Here is a 16,675-nt window from a genome sequence, read left to right on the forward strand (position 1 = left end):
TTGCTGGCATGATGTGATTATGCCCACAAATAAAGACTTTTTACTTGCACAATAATTTTACAATGCTTTTAGATACACAGACAAGATGTGTCCCTTTAAATCGTTTGACTGCCATCATAATTCTTGTCATGGCTTTTCTCAAAATCAAAATCTCTGGCCTCGATTCACCAGTATTTTCTAATCTATTAAATCAAAAAGACTGGTATACAAGATAGTCTATTTATACTTATTTCAATAGGTTTGAAAGTGATTAACCAAAAATGTTTGTTTTCTGCACTAAATAGGTAACTCTAGAAGAGTAAAGTTTATTTAGCAAAAGGTGGAGAAATTTGACCTATTCACATTGTCAGTATTAGGGGTCAATTGATTTATCGGTTTTTCTAATTAATCATTACCAATAGTTGGTTTCTGGATCTATTGAATTTCTGCAAAAATTACATACCTTAAGTTTTCCAGGTTGTGTCTTTTGCTGGAGTGGCTGAGAAGGGCCACTGTCATTATACAGTACGAGAGCGGCCTCCAAAGGCAAATCACTGATACCATGTGCTGTTTGATTAAGTCTCTTTTTTATTAATTTTGGATGGAACTATTTTTATTTATTTGGAGTGGTAGTTTTTGTTTTAGTTTGAATGCATGTCTTTTATTTTCCTCAGTATTTATTAATATAAGTAATATATTCATATTTATTTTATTTTGCACACTTGAATAATTGTGTACTGTTTAAAACATATATTTTTTAATACATTTTAGTACTATTTTACATGCAGCATACTATTTTTTAAAATCCACTATTGGACGACCTCAGTCAGTATGGTGAAAAAATATTGTTTTGAATAGTCATGGTTTGTCCAAATGTGACACCTAGTAATATTTACAAATATTGCACACAAAATTGATCTTCAGTGTTGGCAATGTTATTTTGTTAAAAAAAAAAGTACCCATTTGTAAATTAAGTGACACCATGAGAGGTCACAACCCTTAGTTTGGGAATCCCTGCTGTTGAAAGTAGTGCTGAATTAAGTAGCCACTAGATGTCACTAGTTTTGTATTTATGTTTTCTTATCCTTGTGAAAAGAATGTCTATGAAAATTTTTTGTATGTATTAACAGATTTTCCATATTTATATTACTAATATAGCATTGTTTTGTTTAATGGTTTAGTTCATGTGATGTATGTAATAGTCTTATTGTAGGATATTTAACTCTTAGAATTGAATCTCTGTCTTAGTGGAAAATCCAATTCCTGTAGTTGTTTTCCTGTGACAGTGTCATGTCACGAATTACATTTCCTGTCCATGACTGCTAAGTGCTTTAGTTTATACTCTGCACACAATAGGAGGTGGAGCATTTCTGTGTGGAATTTGACATCAGTGACCTGAAAAGTAATTGTGTCAGCTGCCCATTCACTAGCCATTTGTATCTTCATATATGGTTAAACTAATAAAGTAGTATGATTGTGTAATATTTAAACCATTAATCTAATATCATTGTGCTGTGACCCCCTGCTGCAGGTGATTTGGTGGCTGGTGAGGGCAACATAGATGCAGTTTGGCACTTGGGCCGGAATGCCTGGGGCTCATGTGGACATTTTCCTTTATCCTGTGTAAAGGAGCTGGAGCTATCAGGCCGCTCTAGGCAGTTAAGCGAGCGCAGTGCAGCTGCCCAGGTCTCTGAGCTGCCTTCTTATGCTCTGGGTCAGGGCCATGCTCTCATGAACCTGCACGCACAGTTGGATGAAGAACTTGACTTTCGTGAAGGTGATATCATCACTATAGTGGGCATGCCTGAGCCAGGTTGGTTTCAGGGTGAGCTGGAAGGTAGGACAGGAATCTTTCCAGAAGGTTTTGTAGAATTGCTTGCACCTTTGCGCACACTCCAGCCAGCCAGGCCTATCAACCTTGTACAGGGTCAGTATTCCCACTGCAGAATGATGGAAGAGGTGGAAAAGGAGGAGGAGGAGGAGGAAGATGAAGAAGGAGAGGAGAGACTAAAGGACACTTCAGAAATGCAGATCCAGGAAGAAGATAAAGAGGAAGGTGGTGTGCATGGAATTGCACAGTATGAGTTTCGGGCTCTGGAGCCTGGGGAGCTAGACTTTGATGTTGGGGACAGGATACAAATACTCAACACACTAGAGGATGGCTGGCTTGAGGGGCAATTGCGGGGCAAAAGGGGTATTTTCCCTCATCGCTTTGTTAAGCTGGAGGAACAGTTAGAGGATAAAGATTTACAAACTATTAGTGACACAAATGGCACCTCTGATAAAAAGGAAATAAACAGTTATGCTTCTGACTATAGTTATGGACAAGACAGCCAGGCTTTAAAAGCACATGATCAAGATGAAAAAAGCCATGAGGATTACACCGTGTGGGATCTGGACTACTTTGAGAGAAAAGAAGAGTGCAAAGAGACCTGTTTGAGAGACACACAATCAGAAATCAGCTGTCATGACCAAACAAGAGTTCAGAACCTGCCTTCGAATCAGCCAGGTCCCAGGAGACAAGAGAGGCCACCACCACCAATTGTCCATCCAATTAAAACAGGCAATTCAGGCCCCAGGCCACACCAGAGAACTAACTCAAGAAACCTGATTCCTCCCAGACCACAGCTGCCTCCCCGACCTAGACTTTTCAGCAGACAGAACAACACTAGCAATCATAGCAGCCCTTCTGAGCCATCACCTGTTCCCAACACAAGGAACACCAGCCTTATCCAACCTATTAGAACTTCTTTAAGACCTCAGAGCAGTTCTTCCTGGACCAGGAACAAAGGCTGCTATGCTTCCCATGACAGCAGAAGGACAGCTAGTCAAGTAAAGAGTAGACAGAAGTTGGTGACCCGTCATGCAAGTATCAGCGATGCTGACCTTGAATATTATAGGCATGGTGAGCATAATCTTATGTATCAGGAGCAGGGTAGTAATGGGCTGCCTACCTCTCACACATTAGGCTGTTTGTCTGGTGACCTGGATTCCAAGCTGACCCAGCAGCTGCTAGAGTTTGAGAGGAGCCTTCCAGGCAGGTGCACAGGAAGTGAGTCCATTAGAAACGATCAGTGTAGAGACACGTTTTCTCGACATTTTTCTATCATGGACTACAATAGCGAGAGTGACATCATCAAAGGATCTCACCAATCCCTGCTCCATGATTTAACTCCATCTAGTCCTAGCTCCTCTCTAGAAAGGCGGAAAACATTGCGCCCTCCTCCTCCTCGTCCCAGGATATTTAGACCACCAGCACCTCATACTTCTCATAGTCACTCTTCTTTTAGCAACAATCAAGTTCCACAGCAACCCTACAAGCCAATGCGACAAGCTCCACGGCCACCTCCACCTTGTCCCAAACCCCCGATCTTGGTCTCAAAAGAGGAAGAGGAGAGTACTCAGGAGGAAAAGTTGGAAAAAGCTGAAGATGCTCTAGAGCGGGAGACAGAGATTGAACAAGAGAGGGAAAGAGAGCAGAAGCAATATAGACTTCTCCTGAGACTCGAGGAAGTTGAAAGAGAAATTGAAATGTATACACACACAGCACAGGAGTTGAATGCCATGCTAGAGGAAGAGGGAGAGGAGGATGAAGTGGCTCGCCAGCAGGCCCTGGAGAATTTGGAGTTTTGCAGCTACACTGTGGAGACTCTGACACTGGAGCAGCAGCAGTTGCAAGGTAATTTGATTTAATAAATATCCAACTTTTAATTTTTGCTGACAGGAGAAAAGAAGAAACTTTATTTATTAAACATTTTTTTATCTTCTCAAGTGATTAACTTGAAAGCTGAATTTCAAACTAAATTGCAAAAGACTGCAACTTTCATTGTCAGGAAGTGTCAATAAGGAAAAGTAATACATTTGCATGTTATAGCTTACTTGCATTCCCTCTACTTTGTATTTTGACAAAGCAGTGCAAAATCATCCCTTATTTATCAAGTTACTCGAAAACCAGGGCAGATTTGAGTTTACAGAATTCACTGTAAATAAATCTGTGTCTGCTGATGAAACATATGCCACATAACTTTAAAACTTTTATTGATGATGTGAGCATATGATGACTCAGTTTCAGCTGAAACAGGCTCATCCCTGTATACCAAATTTATTTCACTCGCCGAAATTCAGCCTAAAGATAATTCACATTTCCTTATTACAGGTCTTCATTTCACATGCTCCAGGAATACACACAAATACATTTCAGTTTCATTTTCAGACTGAGGTTATTGGAAAAAGATATTTTTGTTATGATAAAAATGGTCAAATAAAAGCATCAAATTTACTGGATTTAATTGGATCACCTTTTGTATAAACACCTGTTCACCTGTTTGATCATGAAATTATCCAGCAAGCAGTGAAAATCATAGTCATTTAAATGCAGGTCAAGAAATAGCAGAGCTTTCTCAAAGAGCAAAAATAAGAGTTTAAACTTTTTATTTGCCCAATGACTTTTAGCATTGTGGACCTGAAGCTCAGAATCAAAATCAGAATAAAAAGTCTAATCTGCATTTTACAGGAATTTAGTATATGACTTTAATTATTTTGGCCAAAGTCAGCAGGGTTAACAGATAAGTATAATACATTTTAATTATTTATTGATTGCTTTCAGCAAGCATATGTGCGCATGTTACTAGGGTGCAGAATCACAAACCTTTCACACATATACACAGTATGAGTGCCCCTCTCATTTTCTCTTTCATATGGATAGGGATTATATTAGTGTTGTTAGGGCTGTGAGAAGCCCATGGCTCATCTAGGGATCCGTCGACAAATTTGGAGCTCTTTTGTGCAACCTGTTATCCGTCTCACAGCTCTTTTTAGCCATGTTCTGTGGAGCAGGGCCACACTTGGGCCAGGTAGGACAAAGGAAGATTGTTTGCAAGTACAGGGGAATGCTCTGAAGGCTCTGTCTGTTTTGAAAATTTTTCTGTTATAACATATGAGCTTTGAGCTTTGATTTATTTTGTTGTAATAGTGGCTGTTTTTAGTATACTGTGCTCTTTTAACACTCTGTTTGATAAATGTAGCTTAATGCTTGCCCATTCAGAACCAATTACACACTACAACCATTTAATAGAAGCCATTTTAGGAAATATTATTTGAAGTTTTTTTTTTATTGTATTTATACCTCTTACTTATACTGATTTATACCACTAAATATTTTAATGTAATTGTAATGAATACATGTGTTAGATGGCAGGTTTTTTGTGTGAGTGTAAGTGTGAGTTTCTGTGTGTGATTTTTATTCATGTTGTATCAGGGTGTGTTTCTCAGTGTGGGAGGGAATGTAATGAAAGCTTATTGTTCAAGTACAGAGTGGTAGTGTTCATAGAATCTCATCTAAATTCTTGAACTGTTAATGGAAAGAGACTTAGAGTGTTAGTGAAAGACAGTAAGCTGGTGAAAGCAAACAGAGAAAGAAAAAGCTAGATAGATAATAAGCATGGATAATGAGAAAAAGTTTAGTAGTTCATGAAAACATACCAAGAGAAAGGGGCGTGGGAGAAAAGGATGACAACAGACACAGGAGGAGGGGCGTTCATGGAGTGGAAACTAAGAACAAAAAGTAGCTCGTCATGAAGTTTAATCAAAAGCTTTCGTGTGATCTGTAGACTTGTGTTTTTGAGCAAGGCATTCTTTCTGCTAATTCACATCTTAGAGCAAGCAGCTTTATCATGGGGTAGAATTCTCACTGGTATTGACAGAATGTGTGTGCGTTTGTGTGTGTGTGTGTGTGTGTGTGTGTGTGTGTGTGTGTGTGTGTGTGTGTGTGTGTCCATGTTCTACTATAGCTGCCTCTTTAACATCCTTGCCATTTACTTGGAACTTGTTTGGTCACTAATAAAATGCAAATGCTTATCTTGCTTCTGATCTAGTACTCCCACATTTTCTGTTCCTGTTGTCCAGATGACACCCCTTTGGGTTCAATAGAGGCCCCTTTAACCAGCACTGAGTTTCATGCCTTTGTGAAACCCAAGAGAATCTCATTAATGACTTCTCCCTAGCTACTGATATGTTTGGCAGCTTTGTGCTCTGTTGTTAAGAATTAGCTATATTAAAATGCATAAGCAGGTATAATATTAGAGCTAATTCAAGAATAATAACAGTTAAACCTGTAATTATAGAAAACATGGAAAATGTCTTGCAGTCTAAGTTTAAGGTGCAATAATTTTCTGTCCTTGAACGTTATAATGTTTCAATCTGCAGAAATTTTACAGAAATTTTATCCTAATAAACACAAACTCTTATCTACTTCTGATATTCATTGTTACAGTTATAGAATTGCTCACTTGTAAGGAAACTAAGGTTATTTGGTTAAAATAGTGTGTAATGTGTTGGTGTTAAAGGGCCACGTATAGGTGGATAAATTGTTTTTCACCTGCCATTACACAGCAGGAATGCTGCACCTGACCTCCCTGAAGTTTCTGTAACACAAGGTCCTCAATGCTAAATACACCTGCATATAACTGCACTCTTTAAAATGTTTATTTTTGGTTTTTGTTAATTTTTAAGAGCTAACACAATTATCCTAAAAAAAAAAAAAAAAAAAAAAAGTACAGGGAATTTTTATGCGCTCTACTTTTTGAAATTTGTTTTCCCTAGGTATCTGTTCTGAAACATTGCAACTGCTTCAGAAAAAAACCCATTTCTAATAATTGCTCCTTTACTTGGTTCAAAAGCAGGAGATATTCTACCCATGAGGACATGAATAGCTATTATTTTTCCCTCTCACACTAAAACATGCCACAGATCAGGACGGCTCTTAACAAAGCCCATTGTGAAGTGTACAGGCACTTTAAACTACATAGTAGCCTCTGAAATCACCAGACTTTCCCAGGTCATACCACTGAAACATAAAAGAAAAGTTTAATTAAATCATAGGAAACATGCAAAAGTGGGTCACACAAATATCTGTATGCTGCTTATATACCATTGAGCACTGAGTGAATGTGTTATGCTAATCAAGTCGAAAAAAGGAAATAATGGCATCCAAGTTTTTTATAGTTTTATCACAGTGTTCCATACTGATTAAACGTCTGTTAAACATGCAGCATTATGATTAGCTAAAGCAGTGTTGCAAAGTAGCATTAAAAAAAAAATAAAGTTTAGTTTAAAAAAAAAAAAGTAGAATGTTTGTAAAAAAAAAAAAAAGCAGAAGATGCAATTCTGGTTGACAATGTCATGTCTGAAAACACCTCATAGAGGTTTCTGCAGAAAAGGAGTCTCTCTCTGGTGGCAGGGAATTTCTGTGAAAACCAGCCTTTGTTTTTCTGCAAACAGAGACTCGCAGCCAATCACAGAATTCCTGTAATCCTTCACCCATGTGACTTCACTGAATAATTACACTTCGTTCCTCCCCCTTTCCTCCCTCCTTTTCTTTCATGCTATGCCACATTGCTATTGGCTGGAAAGGTGAAGGGAGTGAATGATTGAGTTTCTCACAACTCAGCCACACAGTCTAGCTCTAGCAGCTGTGGGAGACTGAAAGTTAGAGAAAGAGAGAGTGTGCGTTTGGCTGTGACCATGTCTGACAGGTGGACTCCTGTCTCTTTGGACATAAACAGTGACTATTGGAGGAACTAACACAGCTGGTTTTGGTGAAGCAGTGATTTTTCCGGAGGAATGAATGGACAGATAGCAGTTGGACACCCCATGGGGTTTGCCCCAGTTCCCTGGGATTTTAACAGAGCTCCTCCTCGGAGAGGACAAAGTGTGGAGGAGTTGGTGAGTGACAGCTGGGAGAGAGAGAGGTACATCCAAATGCATATGCACTTTCAGCAACAGCAGCAGCTACAACAGCCAATAATATACCCACAGGATTTTGGGCCTGCACCGGGCTATTTTGAAAACAAAGCCTACCTCAAACAAGCCAGTGGTATGCACCAAACCTGCTGGGAATATGAGGACTGTGATAAGATCCCATACAGAGAAGGTCTTCCACAAAGGAGCAAGCCATTTTTCTACAACACACCTGAGGCTGTGCCACAGGAGTGGACTGGCAACCATTGCTTTTATGAGCCTAAAGAAGATGTAAACTTTACTGATCACAGCGGAAATAGAGACCATGTCCAGAGTTCACAAACAAAGGAAAATCCTAGAGATGTAAACCAGGACAGGCATGGTTATTGGGATAGGGATGAGTATTATGATGAACGAGGGACCTATAGCAGACGGACTCAAAATGCCTACTATGACCGAGACAAAAAGGATTATTATGATAAAAAGAGAGGCAATTACAGAGAAAGGGACTATTATGATCGTAGAGGCAGTGATTACTATGATCATAAAGAGCTGGATAAATATGACCGATATAACGAGAAAGTCTCTGATAATTATGACTACTATGACCGAAAGGACAGCTTGCCAAGGGATTACTCTGATACGCGGCAAAGAAACAAATGTAGGGATGTGTATAGGGATACAGAACGCTTTAGACATAAAGAAAGGGAGTTCCATGATCTCAAAGATGCGGATCGCTATGAACCTAAACAGAAGGTCCAATACAATCATAAGAGAGTTGAACGAATTTACAGTATAGAAGATGAGCAAGAGCGAAAGAAATTAAATCGCTACGCATATAGAGAAAAAGACAGCAATGATCAAAGAGACAATGACCAGTATGAACAAAGAAAAGAGGCTTGTTCAAAATATAGGGAGAAAGATATTGATGACTGTCGAAAAGTAGATTTTTACAAATGCAGGGAAAATCCAGATGTTGCATATAAAGAAAAAGACCACTATGCCTGTCAGGGTGATGACCAACCTGACTTTATGGAGAAGGATACATATGGCTCTAGGAAAGATGCCAGGTACAGACTTGATGAGAAAGCTCAGTATGATCATAGGGAAAAGGGTCACTATGAACACATGGAGCATGGAACAAGACAAGACAGTTGGAGGAAAAAGGACCACTACCACAAAGATGCTGATCGCTATTATTTCAGAGACAAGAGTAACAGAGAAAATCGAACTGATGACTGCTATGATAAGGTAGATAACTATTTTGAGGAGAGGGAGTGGGAGTATGATCAGTATGAGCAGAAACACAGGCGCTATGGCAAAATTCCTACAGAGGGGTACAGCAGTGACTGTGATAGATGGAGACGTATTAAGGAATGGAATCGAGATGTTTACCATGCACAAACAGTTAGAGAGAAGTATGTGAGTAGCTACGAAGATCCTGTCATTTACAACCAAACTGAATATGAGGACACCAAGAGTGGGGCACGCTTTGACCCAGACTCGGGAAGACTGGGCATAGATAAACAAGACTTAAAAAAGCAGAAAGCTCATTATGTCGGTTCATTGGACAGAAACAGTTTCTACAGAAGAACAGCTCCAAGTTCACTTAGGAAATGTGAGTTTGCTACCAAGAGGAAAGAGAAGCAAGGTAAACATTTATATTCCTGTATAGACAGTACCACAAAAACTAAAGAACAAATTGCTGTTAAGGAATGAAACGGAAAGCTGAGTAACTCTGTATGTGTAAACCTGCCAACACCATATAGTTTTTCACGTAGACAACACCTTTATTTGTAGCCAGACTCTGACCTTCAGTCTCTGCCTTGTGCAGTGTCAGATAATTTCAGGAAATGCTAAAAGTGCTGATGATACTGTCACCAATGTAATTAGCCAGCAGTGTATGTGTGTCAATAGGTGCACTGACTCTGATTATGGGGTAGATTCTTCATTGATTCTTCCCGAAAGGTGATATACAAGGCAAGGCATGTCGGCTAGAAAGACTAGTCAAGCAGGTTTTGTGGCTTTGTGTTTTTGTTGGCATGTTCTTTTTCTTCTTTTCTGTGTTCTTTGTATTTGTTTCTAGAATCTAGTATCTTACATCACTTTGTCGGAACATGTGGGTGCCCTGCCTGGGAAAAGTACATTAGTTACGAAATAAAAATAAAATGGCTTGTTTCATCTTGCAGGGGAGAAAATGGCCCGGCTTAATTTTTTCTTACCATTTAATCATGACTAGATCCTGTAAGGTTCTGTGGTTAAAGCAAGTGAATTGCAGGGCTGGTCCTTACCTATCAAGTGAATGCAGTCTGGGAGGTTGACCTGATCCAGGGTCTGGTAGAGGGTCAATAGGTCAATTTGACAAAATATTCAGGTTCAGGTGTGCATGCATGTCAGGCCCAGGAGGGTCATATCTGTTCCTCTGAAAGTGTAACTTGTGTTACCTACTCATATGTGAACTTTTCTCAGTTTGATGACCTTTATTATTAAACTGTTTGTGTTCATTGTCTACGTAGCAAGAGGATAGTATTGTAAGGTATTTTGAAGTAAGATTCATTTGACCTCTGTTGTGTCTGACATAGAGCAGGTGGCCTGGGGAGCCCTGGGTAATCCTCTGTAGTGCAAGGCTATAATTACCCCCCGTTGGGGGAGGAGTGAGGCTTGGAAGTCTTGTCTGGGACTAGGATGTGCCTAGCACCAGCGACCCTCCTCTGTGCATTCTGAAGGGGCTAAAACTTTAGAGAGACTAGGGCACTTCTGAAATATTCATAGTCTGAGCTCCACAATTTTGGGAGAAATCTCTATTTTGTCCAGAGTATAGATTATTTCTGTAAATATGATGCAAAGGTAATTTAGCTACAGAGCTCTTATGAAGAATGAATGAAGAGATGTATTATTTTCATCTCACAAACAATCAAACTTGGCCCCGCATTTCATATGATTTTCCACAAGAAATGAATCTTTAATTGCAGAGGTTGATTAAGTATCAGAAGTATATTTGGCTTTCTCAGTTTCAGGTATCTTTTTCATGTAAAAATACATTCTGCTGCAGAATTCGCTATGTACATTAACTAACATAAACACAAGTTCACTCACAGCATCAATCCAGCAGTGTGTGTCTATCGAAACTCATGATGCTGGATTAATCCCGGTGCAGCTGTCCATGTGGATGGTCTGAAGGTGGATTACACAGAAACCTTTAGGAAACATTAACACAGCGTTCAAAAAATATTAAGCCTCCTGTAGGCTTGAGCAGCATCATGAGCAGTCTACAATATGTCCTGGGAATAAGAAGTATTTAATAAATAATGTAGGTCAGCTACTCAGACACTCTACACAAAACATGCTAGTCACAAGAGGACTCTTCACTATTGTAGTACAGAAGATAAATCAGGCCTGAATCTTACTACATACTGGCTGTTTGATTGTTTGTTTATTGATTATTTTTTTTAATAAAATAGAATTTTAATATACAGGTATATTTTGAACATAAACATTCTGTGTAATATAATAAATGTATGTAACTTGTCAGTCTCAAGATTTTAAACACAAAGGTATGAAGGAGAGAACTATGTGTGTGACCATGTGTGTGAAGAGCACTAACTATTGTAGTGAGTTATCAGACTGCTTACAGGCACCCACTTTACTGCTGAAGCATCACAATAGCAGCCCTCTAAAGATGATGCCAATGTAAAACACCTTCTATGATTGACTGTTGTATGAGACCTTTCAGCTGTATTTTACTCTTCTCTTTTGTCCTTGAATGTCTTACTTTGTTCACTTGGAGCCCCAGATAAAGGCAGTAGATGTGTGTTTATTTATAGCATATGTTTGTAATGCTAATCTGGCTGTTTTCAGGGGATTACATACACCCAAATCGTTTACACTGCATGGTTAGATTTGGAGCCTTATCAGACAGACAAGGGTGTGGGGAGACTTTACAAAGTATTGCCAAGGCAGCACTATTGGTTGCTTTCAGACTAAGAATGACTGTATAGTGTGTCAGATTGTGAAAGGCTTGATGCTTTCATCTCAAAGTCGCAAAATATGCACTGAAATCTCTGTAGGTCCAGCAGGTTTGGCCACAGTTTGGCAGGAAATACTATTAAGAACTCACTATCTAATGATGTAAAATGATATTTTGGTTAACTAAGTAATGACAAGAACCATCCTTAATGTTTTTTTGTTGTTGTTGTTTAGAAATTCTATTAGATATTGTCCAAAAAATGCATAGAACACAGAAAAGAAGAAATGCTTAAAGTACTAGTAGACATAAATATCTACCAGAGCTTGTTACAATGACTAATAGTGAACTCTGTAAATACTCTTGTGGTGTTTTGTTTCTGTTCTAGAGCTGCACAGTAAATCATAATTTGACTACAATTTAGGCATCTGTGATTCAGCAGTAAATACAGTGGGTACGGAAAGTATTCAGACCCCCTTAAATTTTTCACTTTTTGTTACATTGCAGCCATTTGCTAAAATCATTTAAGTTCATTTCTTTTCCTCATGAATGTACACATAGCACCCCATACTGACAGAAAAACACAGAATTGTTGACCTTTTTGCAGATTTATTAAAAAAGAAAAACTGAAATATCACATGGTCCTAAGTATTCAGACCCTTTGCTGTGACACTCATATATTTAACTCAGGTGCTCTCCATTTCTTCTGATCATCCTTGAGATGGTTCTACACCTTCATTTAAGTCCAGAAATTTTTTATTATACTGATTGGACTTGATTAGGAAAGCCACACACCTGTTTATATTAGACCTTACAGATCACAATGCATGTCAGAGCAAATGAGAATCATTGCGGTCAAAGGAACTGCCTGAAGAGCTCAGAGACAGAATTGTGGCAAGGCACAGATCTGGCCAAGGTTCCAAAAAATTTTTTGCTGCACTTAAGGTTCCTAAGAGCACAGTGGCCTCCATAATCCTCAAATGGAAGACGTTTGGGACGACCAGAACCATTCCTATAGCTGGCCGACCGGCCAAACTGAGCTATCGGGGAAGAAGAGCCTTGGTGAGAGAGGTAAAGAAGAACCCAAAGATCACTGTGGCTGAGCTCCAGAGATGCAGTCGGGAGATGGGAGAAAGTTGTAGAAAGTCAACCATCACTGCAGCCCTTCACCAGTGGGGCTTTATAGCAGAGTGGCCCGACGGAAGCCTCTCCTCAGTGCAGGACACATGAAAACCCGCATGGAGTTCTCCAAGATGGTGAGAAATAAGATTCTCTGGTCTGATGAGACCAAGATAGAACTTTTTGGCCTTAATTCTAAGCGGTATGTGTGGAGAAAACCAGGCACTGCTCATCACCTGTCCAGTACAGTCTCAACAATGAAGCATGGTGGTGGCAGCATCATGCTGTGGGGGTGTTTTTCAGCTGTAGGGACAGGACGACTGGTTGCAATCAAGGGAAAGATGAATGCGGCCAAGCACAGGGATATCCTGGACGAAAACCTTCTCCAGAGTGCTTTGGACCTCAGACTGGGCTGAAGGTTTACCTTCCAACAAGACAATGACCCTAAGCACACAGCTAAAATAACGATGGAGTGGCTTCACAACAACTCTGTGACTGTTCTTGAATGGCCCAGCCAGAGCAATGACTTAAACCCAATTGAGCATCTCTGGAGAGACCTAAAAATAGCTGTCCACCAACGTTTACCGTCCAACCTGACAGAACTGGAGAGGACCTGCAAGGAGGAATGGCAGAGGATCCCCAAATCCAGGTGTGAAAGACTTGTTGCATCTTTCCCAAAAAGACTCATGGCTGTATTAGATCAAAAGGGGGCTTCTACTAAATACTGAGCAAAGGGTCTGAATACTTAGGACCATGTGATATTTCAGTTTTTCTTTTTTAATAAATCTGCAACAGTGTCAACAATTCTGTGTTTTTCTGTCAGTATGGGGTGCTATGTGTACATTCATGAGGAAAAGAAATGAACTTAAATGATTTTAGCAAATGGCTGCAAAATAAAAAAAGAGTGAAAAATTTAAGGGGGTCTGAATACTTTCCGTACCCACTGTATATGGTAATTAATATGTAAATGCTGAAACAGACAAGCCCGTTTCATGAATGCATACTAGTTTCATGACTGCTTACATACTTTTGGCTGTGTAATAGTGCAGGCTTCACAACCTACACAAACTATTTGATGAGAGGTTTGACTAAGTCCAGAGGAAGTGCTGGAATGTGACCCCACTGGCTTTTGAACAATAGCAAGACAGACCTGCGCCTTTCTTTTAAGCAAAAATGCCAAGTGTGTTGCGTATCAGAATGTATTTTCTCTCTGATATTGAAGACTTTTGTTGGACACATTTTTTTACATGTTTTATTAAATGTATTGTATACTATGTGTACCCTGACCTGCACTGCAAGATTTGTACTTATTTCGATTGGAATGTTTACCTTAGACTTACTGTGGAATGATGTTGTAAAGCTGTATAAGCCAAACCTGTGTTTTTAGCTTTGTTTTCCTTTGTAATAATAGCAAGTAATCTCCGATTTTTTTCACATACAGTATTAGTTTAAACATAGGATCCAGCTCCCCTGCTCATACTTAGTCTCAGTTTAATAGCGGCTCTACCAGCACATGTTTCTATGGCAACTGTGCATTCTTGTGTGAACTTTGTGCACAGTGCTGATAGTGTGTGACTTTAGACTGCTGTGATAGTCAAACAGCTCAGAGGGTGGACTTGCGGTGTCGGCTCATAAACCACGCCAGTTTCATGCTTCAAACAATACTAACTGCTTGTGTCATTGCTTTCAATTCTGTAAATGGTATTTCAAGAAAATTTTCAGTGTTTTGCCAGAGTCTGATTTTGTTTTGTTTTGTGTATGAGGCACAGTATTATGACTCTAGGTATTTCCCACAAATGTACATTTTAGGTACAGTATATGGATTCAGACTCATGAAAACGGAACATTCACCTGCTTGCTAATATGTATGTAAACAAAAGTGTAAGTGAGCACTAGAATCCAAAAAGGCCTCATTCAGAGAGATCCTTAAGATCTTGATGGAATTTAGATGAGTTGGACTTTAGAAAGGGATTGATCACTGCAAAATCCTGACAAGACCAGGACCAGACCTCCCAAAATCACTTGACATTGGAGTTGGTGTGTGTGTGTGTGTGTGTGTGTGTGTGTGTGTGTGTGTGTGTGTGTGTGTGTGTTTTGGCCCCAAGACTCCAGCTCTAGCCTTTTGTGAATGTGCACACCAGTGAGTGTGCTCACTCAGTTGTGTGTAATGGTTGCGGGTTCCCATGCATTCACATGTTAATGCGGTCTTATAATGAAGCCCATGGCTCAGAGATACATGGCAAGTTTTAAGCAACCAGCTTTAGAAGAACACACTGCTCATGACTATGCCACATTTGTGTTTGTTTGAGGTTGCCAGGAAGACGTGTTTATGAGTTGACTAGAGGTAGGCGAAACCAGAAGTTATATGATTAATGCCTTTAGAGTTATTCTCGCAAACCTGGGCAAGTACTGTATGAGATCACTAGAATTACAAAATCTTTTGATTAGAGTAACATTACTGTTACTATCATTATTGAGTTTTCAGTTTCATTAAGTTTAATTAATTCTATTTTTTTTTTTTTACTTTTATGTAACAAACATGGAAAATGCCCATCGCCCATGTCCATTCACTGATGCAATGTTCTCTTTTTTTTAGTTTTGGTCTCTGTTTACAAAGTCAGGGCTTTGACCCAGGTAGCCTCTGTATAGACAGTGTGTTGGGGGCTGCAGAAGAAACTGTCAGAACCAGCAGCATGGAAAGATATAAGATAGTAGCAACAGAAAAGAGCAAGACGGGTATAAAGAAAGAGACTTTTGGATATTTGCCTGGTATTACCCACTCCTTTCACATACAAATGTTTACTGTAAGGTTACATTTTCCTCTGGGTTCTATAGTCCCATTTACTACTCCCACACAGTATAACATTGATAAAGCAATTATTAAAGATGACTGACTGAATTTCACTTTCTGGTCTTGTGTTAAATTGTGAATTCTTTTTTACTAGTGAAAGTCAAGTCGAGTCAAGAAGCTTTTTACTAAAAGTGAAAAGTAATTTTGGTCTTCATACATAGGTTTAATATTGCCTTATTTGACTGTTTAGGTAGTTGCAGTTTAAATGGGAGCTTTTCAATGACTAACCTCTTGATTTCTCAACAGTTTGTCAAGCTCATTTATTGTTTAAGCAGAGTTGTTTGGCTGACTGCATTTATTACACTTGTTGAGTCATGACTAAAAATTAACTTCCGGTCTGTTTCAGTTCTCAGTCTCAAGCACATTCTTTGTCAAAGTGTACTTCAAAAATGCAAAAGTCACATATTGAGTTTAACATTTTAAACTTATAGTGTCTGCTTGTTGAAGAGTGCATGAGAAATTTCTCCTATGAACAAATTGACTCATGATGGATTGTTTCTTTCTGTAAAAAACAAACAAAAAAATGCTTTTGAGTATGGAAGGTGAAGCAATTTGTGTAAATCAACATTTATATTGTATTTTGCAGATTGCAAGTTGACAAACATGCCTAAAATAGTCAATATAAAATATAATACAACATTGTTTTGACAATATATGTTTAAAAAATACACAGACATTTTGTGAATATATAAGCATCTAGAACATATAATTAATAAAATTTTATATAATAATTAAATGATATATGCAAAAAATTAAGTATACAAGCATATGAGTAGTAATAATATTCAAAACTTAATTTAAAGTACATTTAAAACAGATGATATTGTGAGTTAGCGTATGACAACCATGCGATTAATCAAATAAAATTTAATATTTTCATAGATTGACAGCCCTAACATATATATTTCATCTTTTCTAAATATGCTTTAAATTAAGTTTTTAATACCCTAATCAACATGGGCATGGACAAATATGGCTGCTTTATGCAAATGTACTGAATGTTTATTATTAGTGAAACCATACTC

At 38.7% G+C, this 16,675-nt stretch overlaps 1 protein-coding gene across 3 annotated transcripts in view; it reads left to right on the top strand.

Moving 5' to 3' along the window:
* dnmbp (dynamin binding protein) overlaps nt 1–16,675 on the top strand; it is a 35,914-nt gene that overhangs the window by 10,904 nt on the left and 8,335 nt on the right. For 2 of the 3 annotated variants that reach the window (XM_083555562.1, XM_083555561.1), the window contains exon 4: nt 1,511–3,658. In XM_083555562.1, coding sequence (XP_083411688.1) covers nt 1,511–3,658 — 2,148 coding nt within the window. Of the gene's footprint in view, nt 1–1,510; nt 3,659–7,379; nt 9,368–16,675 lie in introns of those variants that run through there. The other variant, XM_083555563.1, reaches the window with a different exon arrangement.

This window comes from Silurus aristotelis (genome assembly GCF_946808225.1).
Source record: "Silurus aristotelis genome assembly, chromosome: 12".
NCBI lineage: Eukaryota > Metazoa > Chordata > Actinopteri > Siluriformes > Siluridae > Silurus > Silurus aristotelis.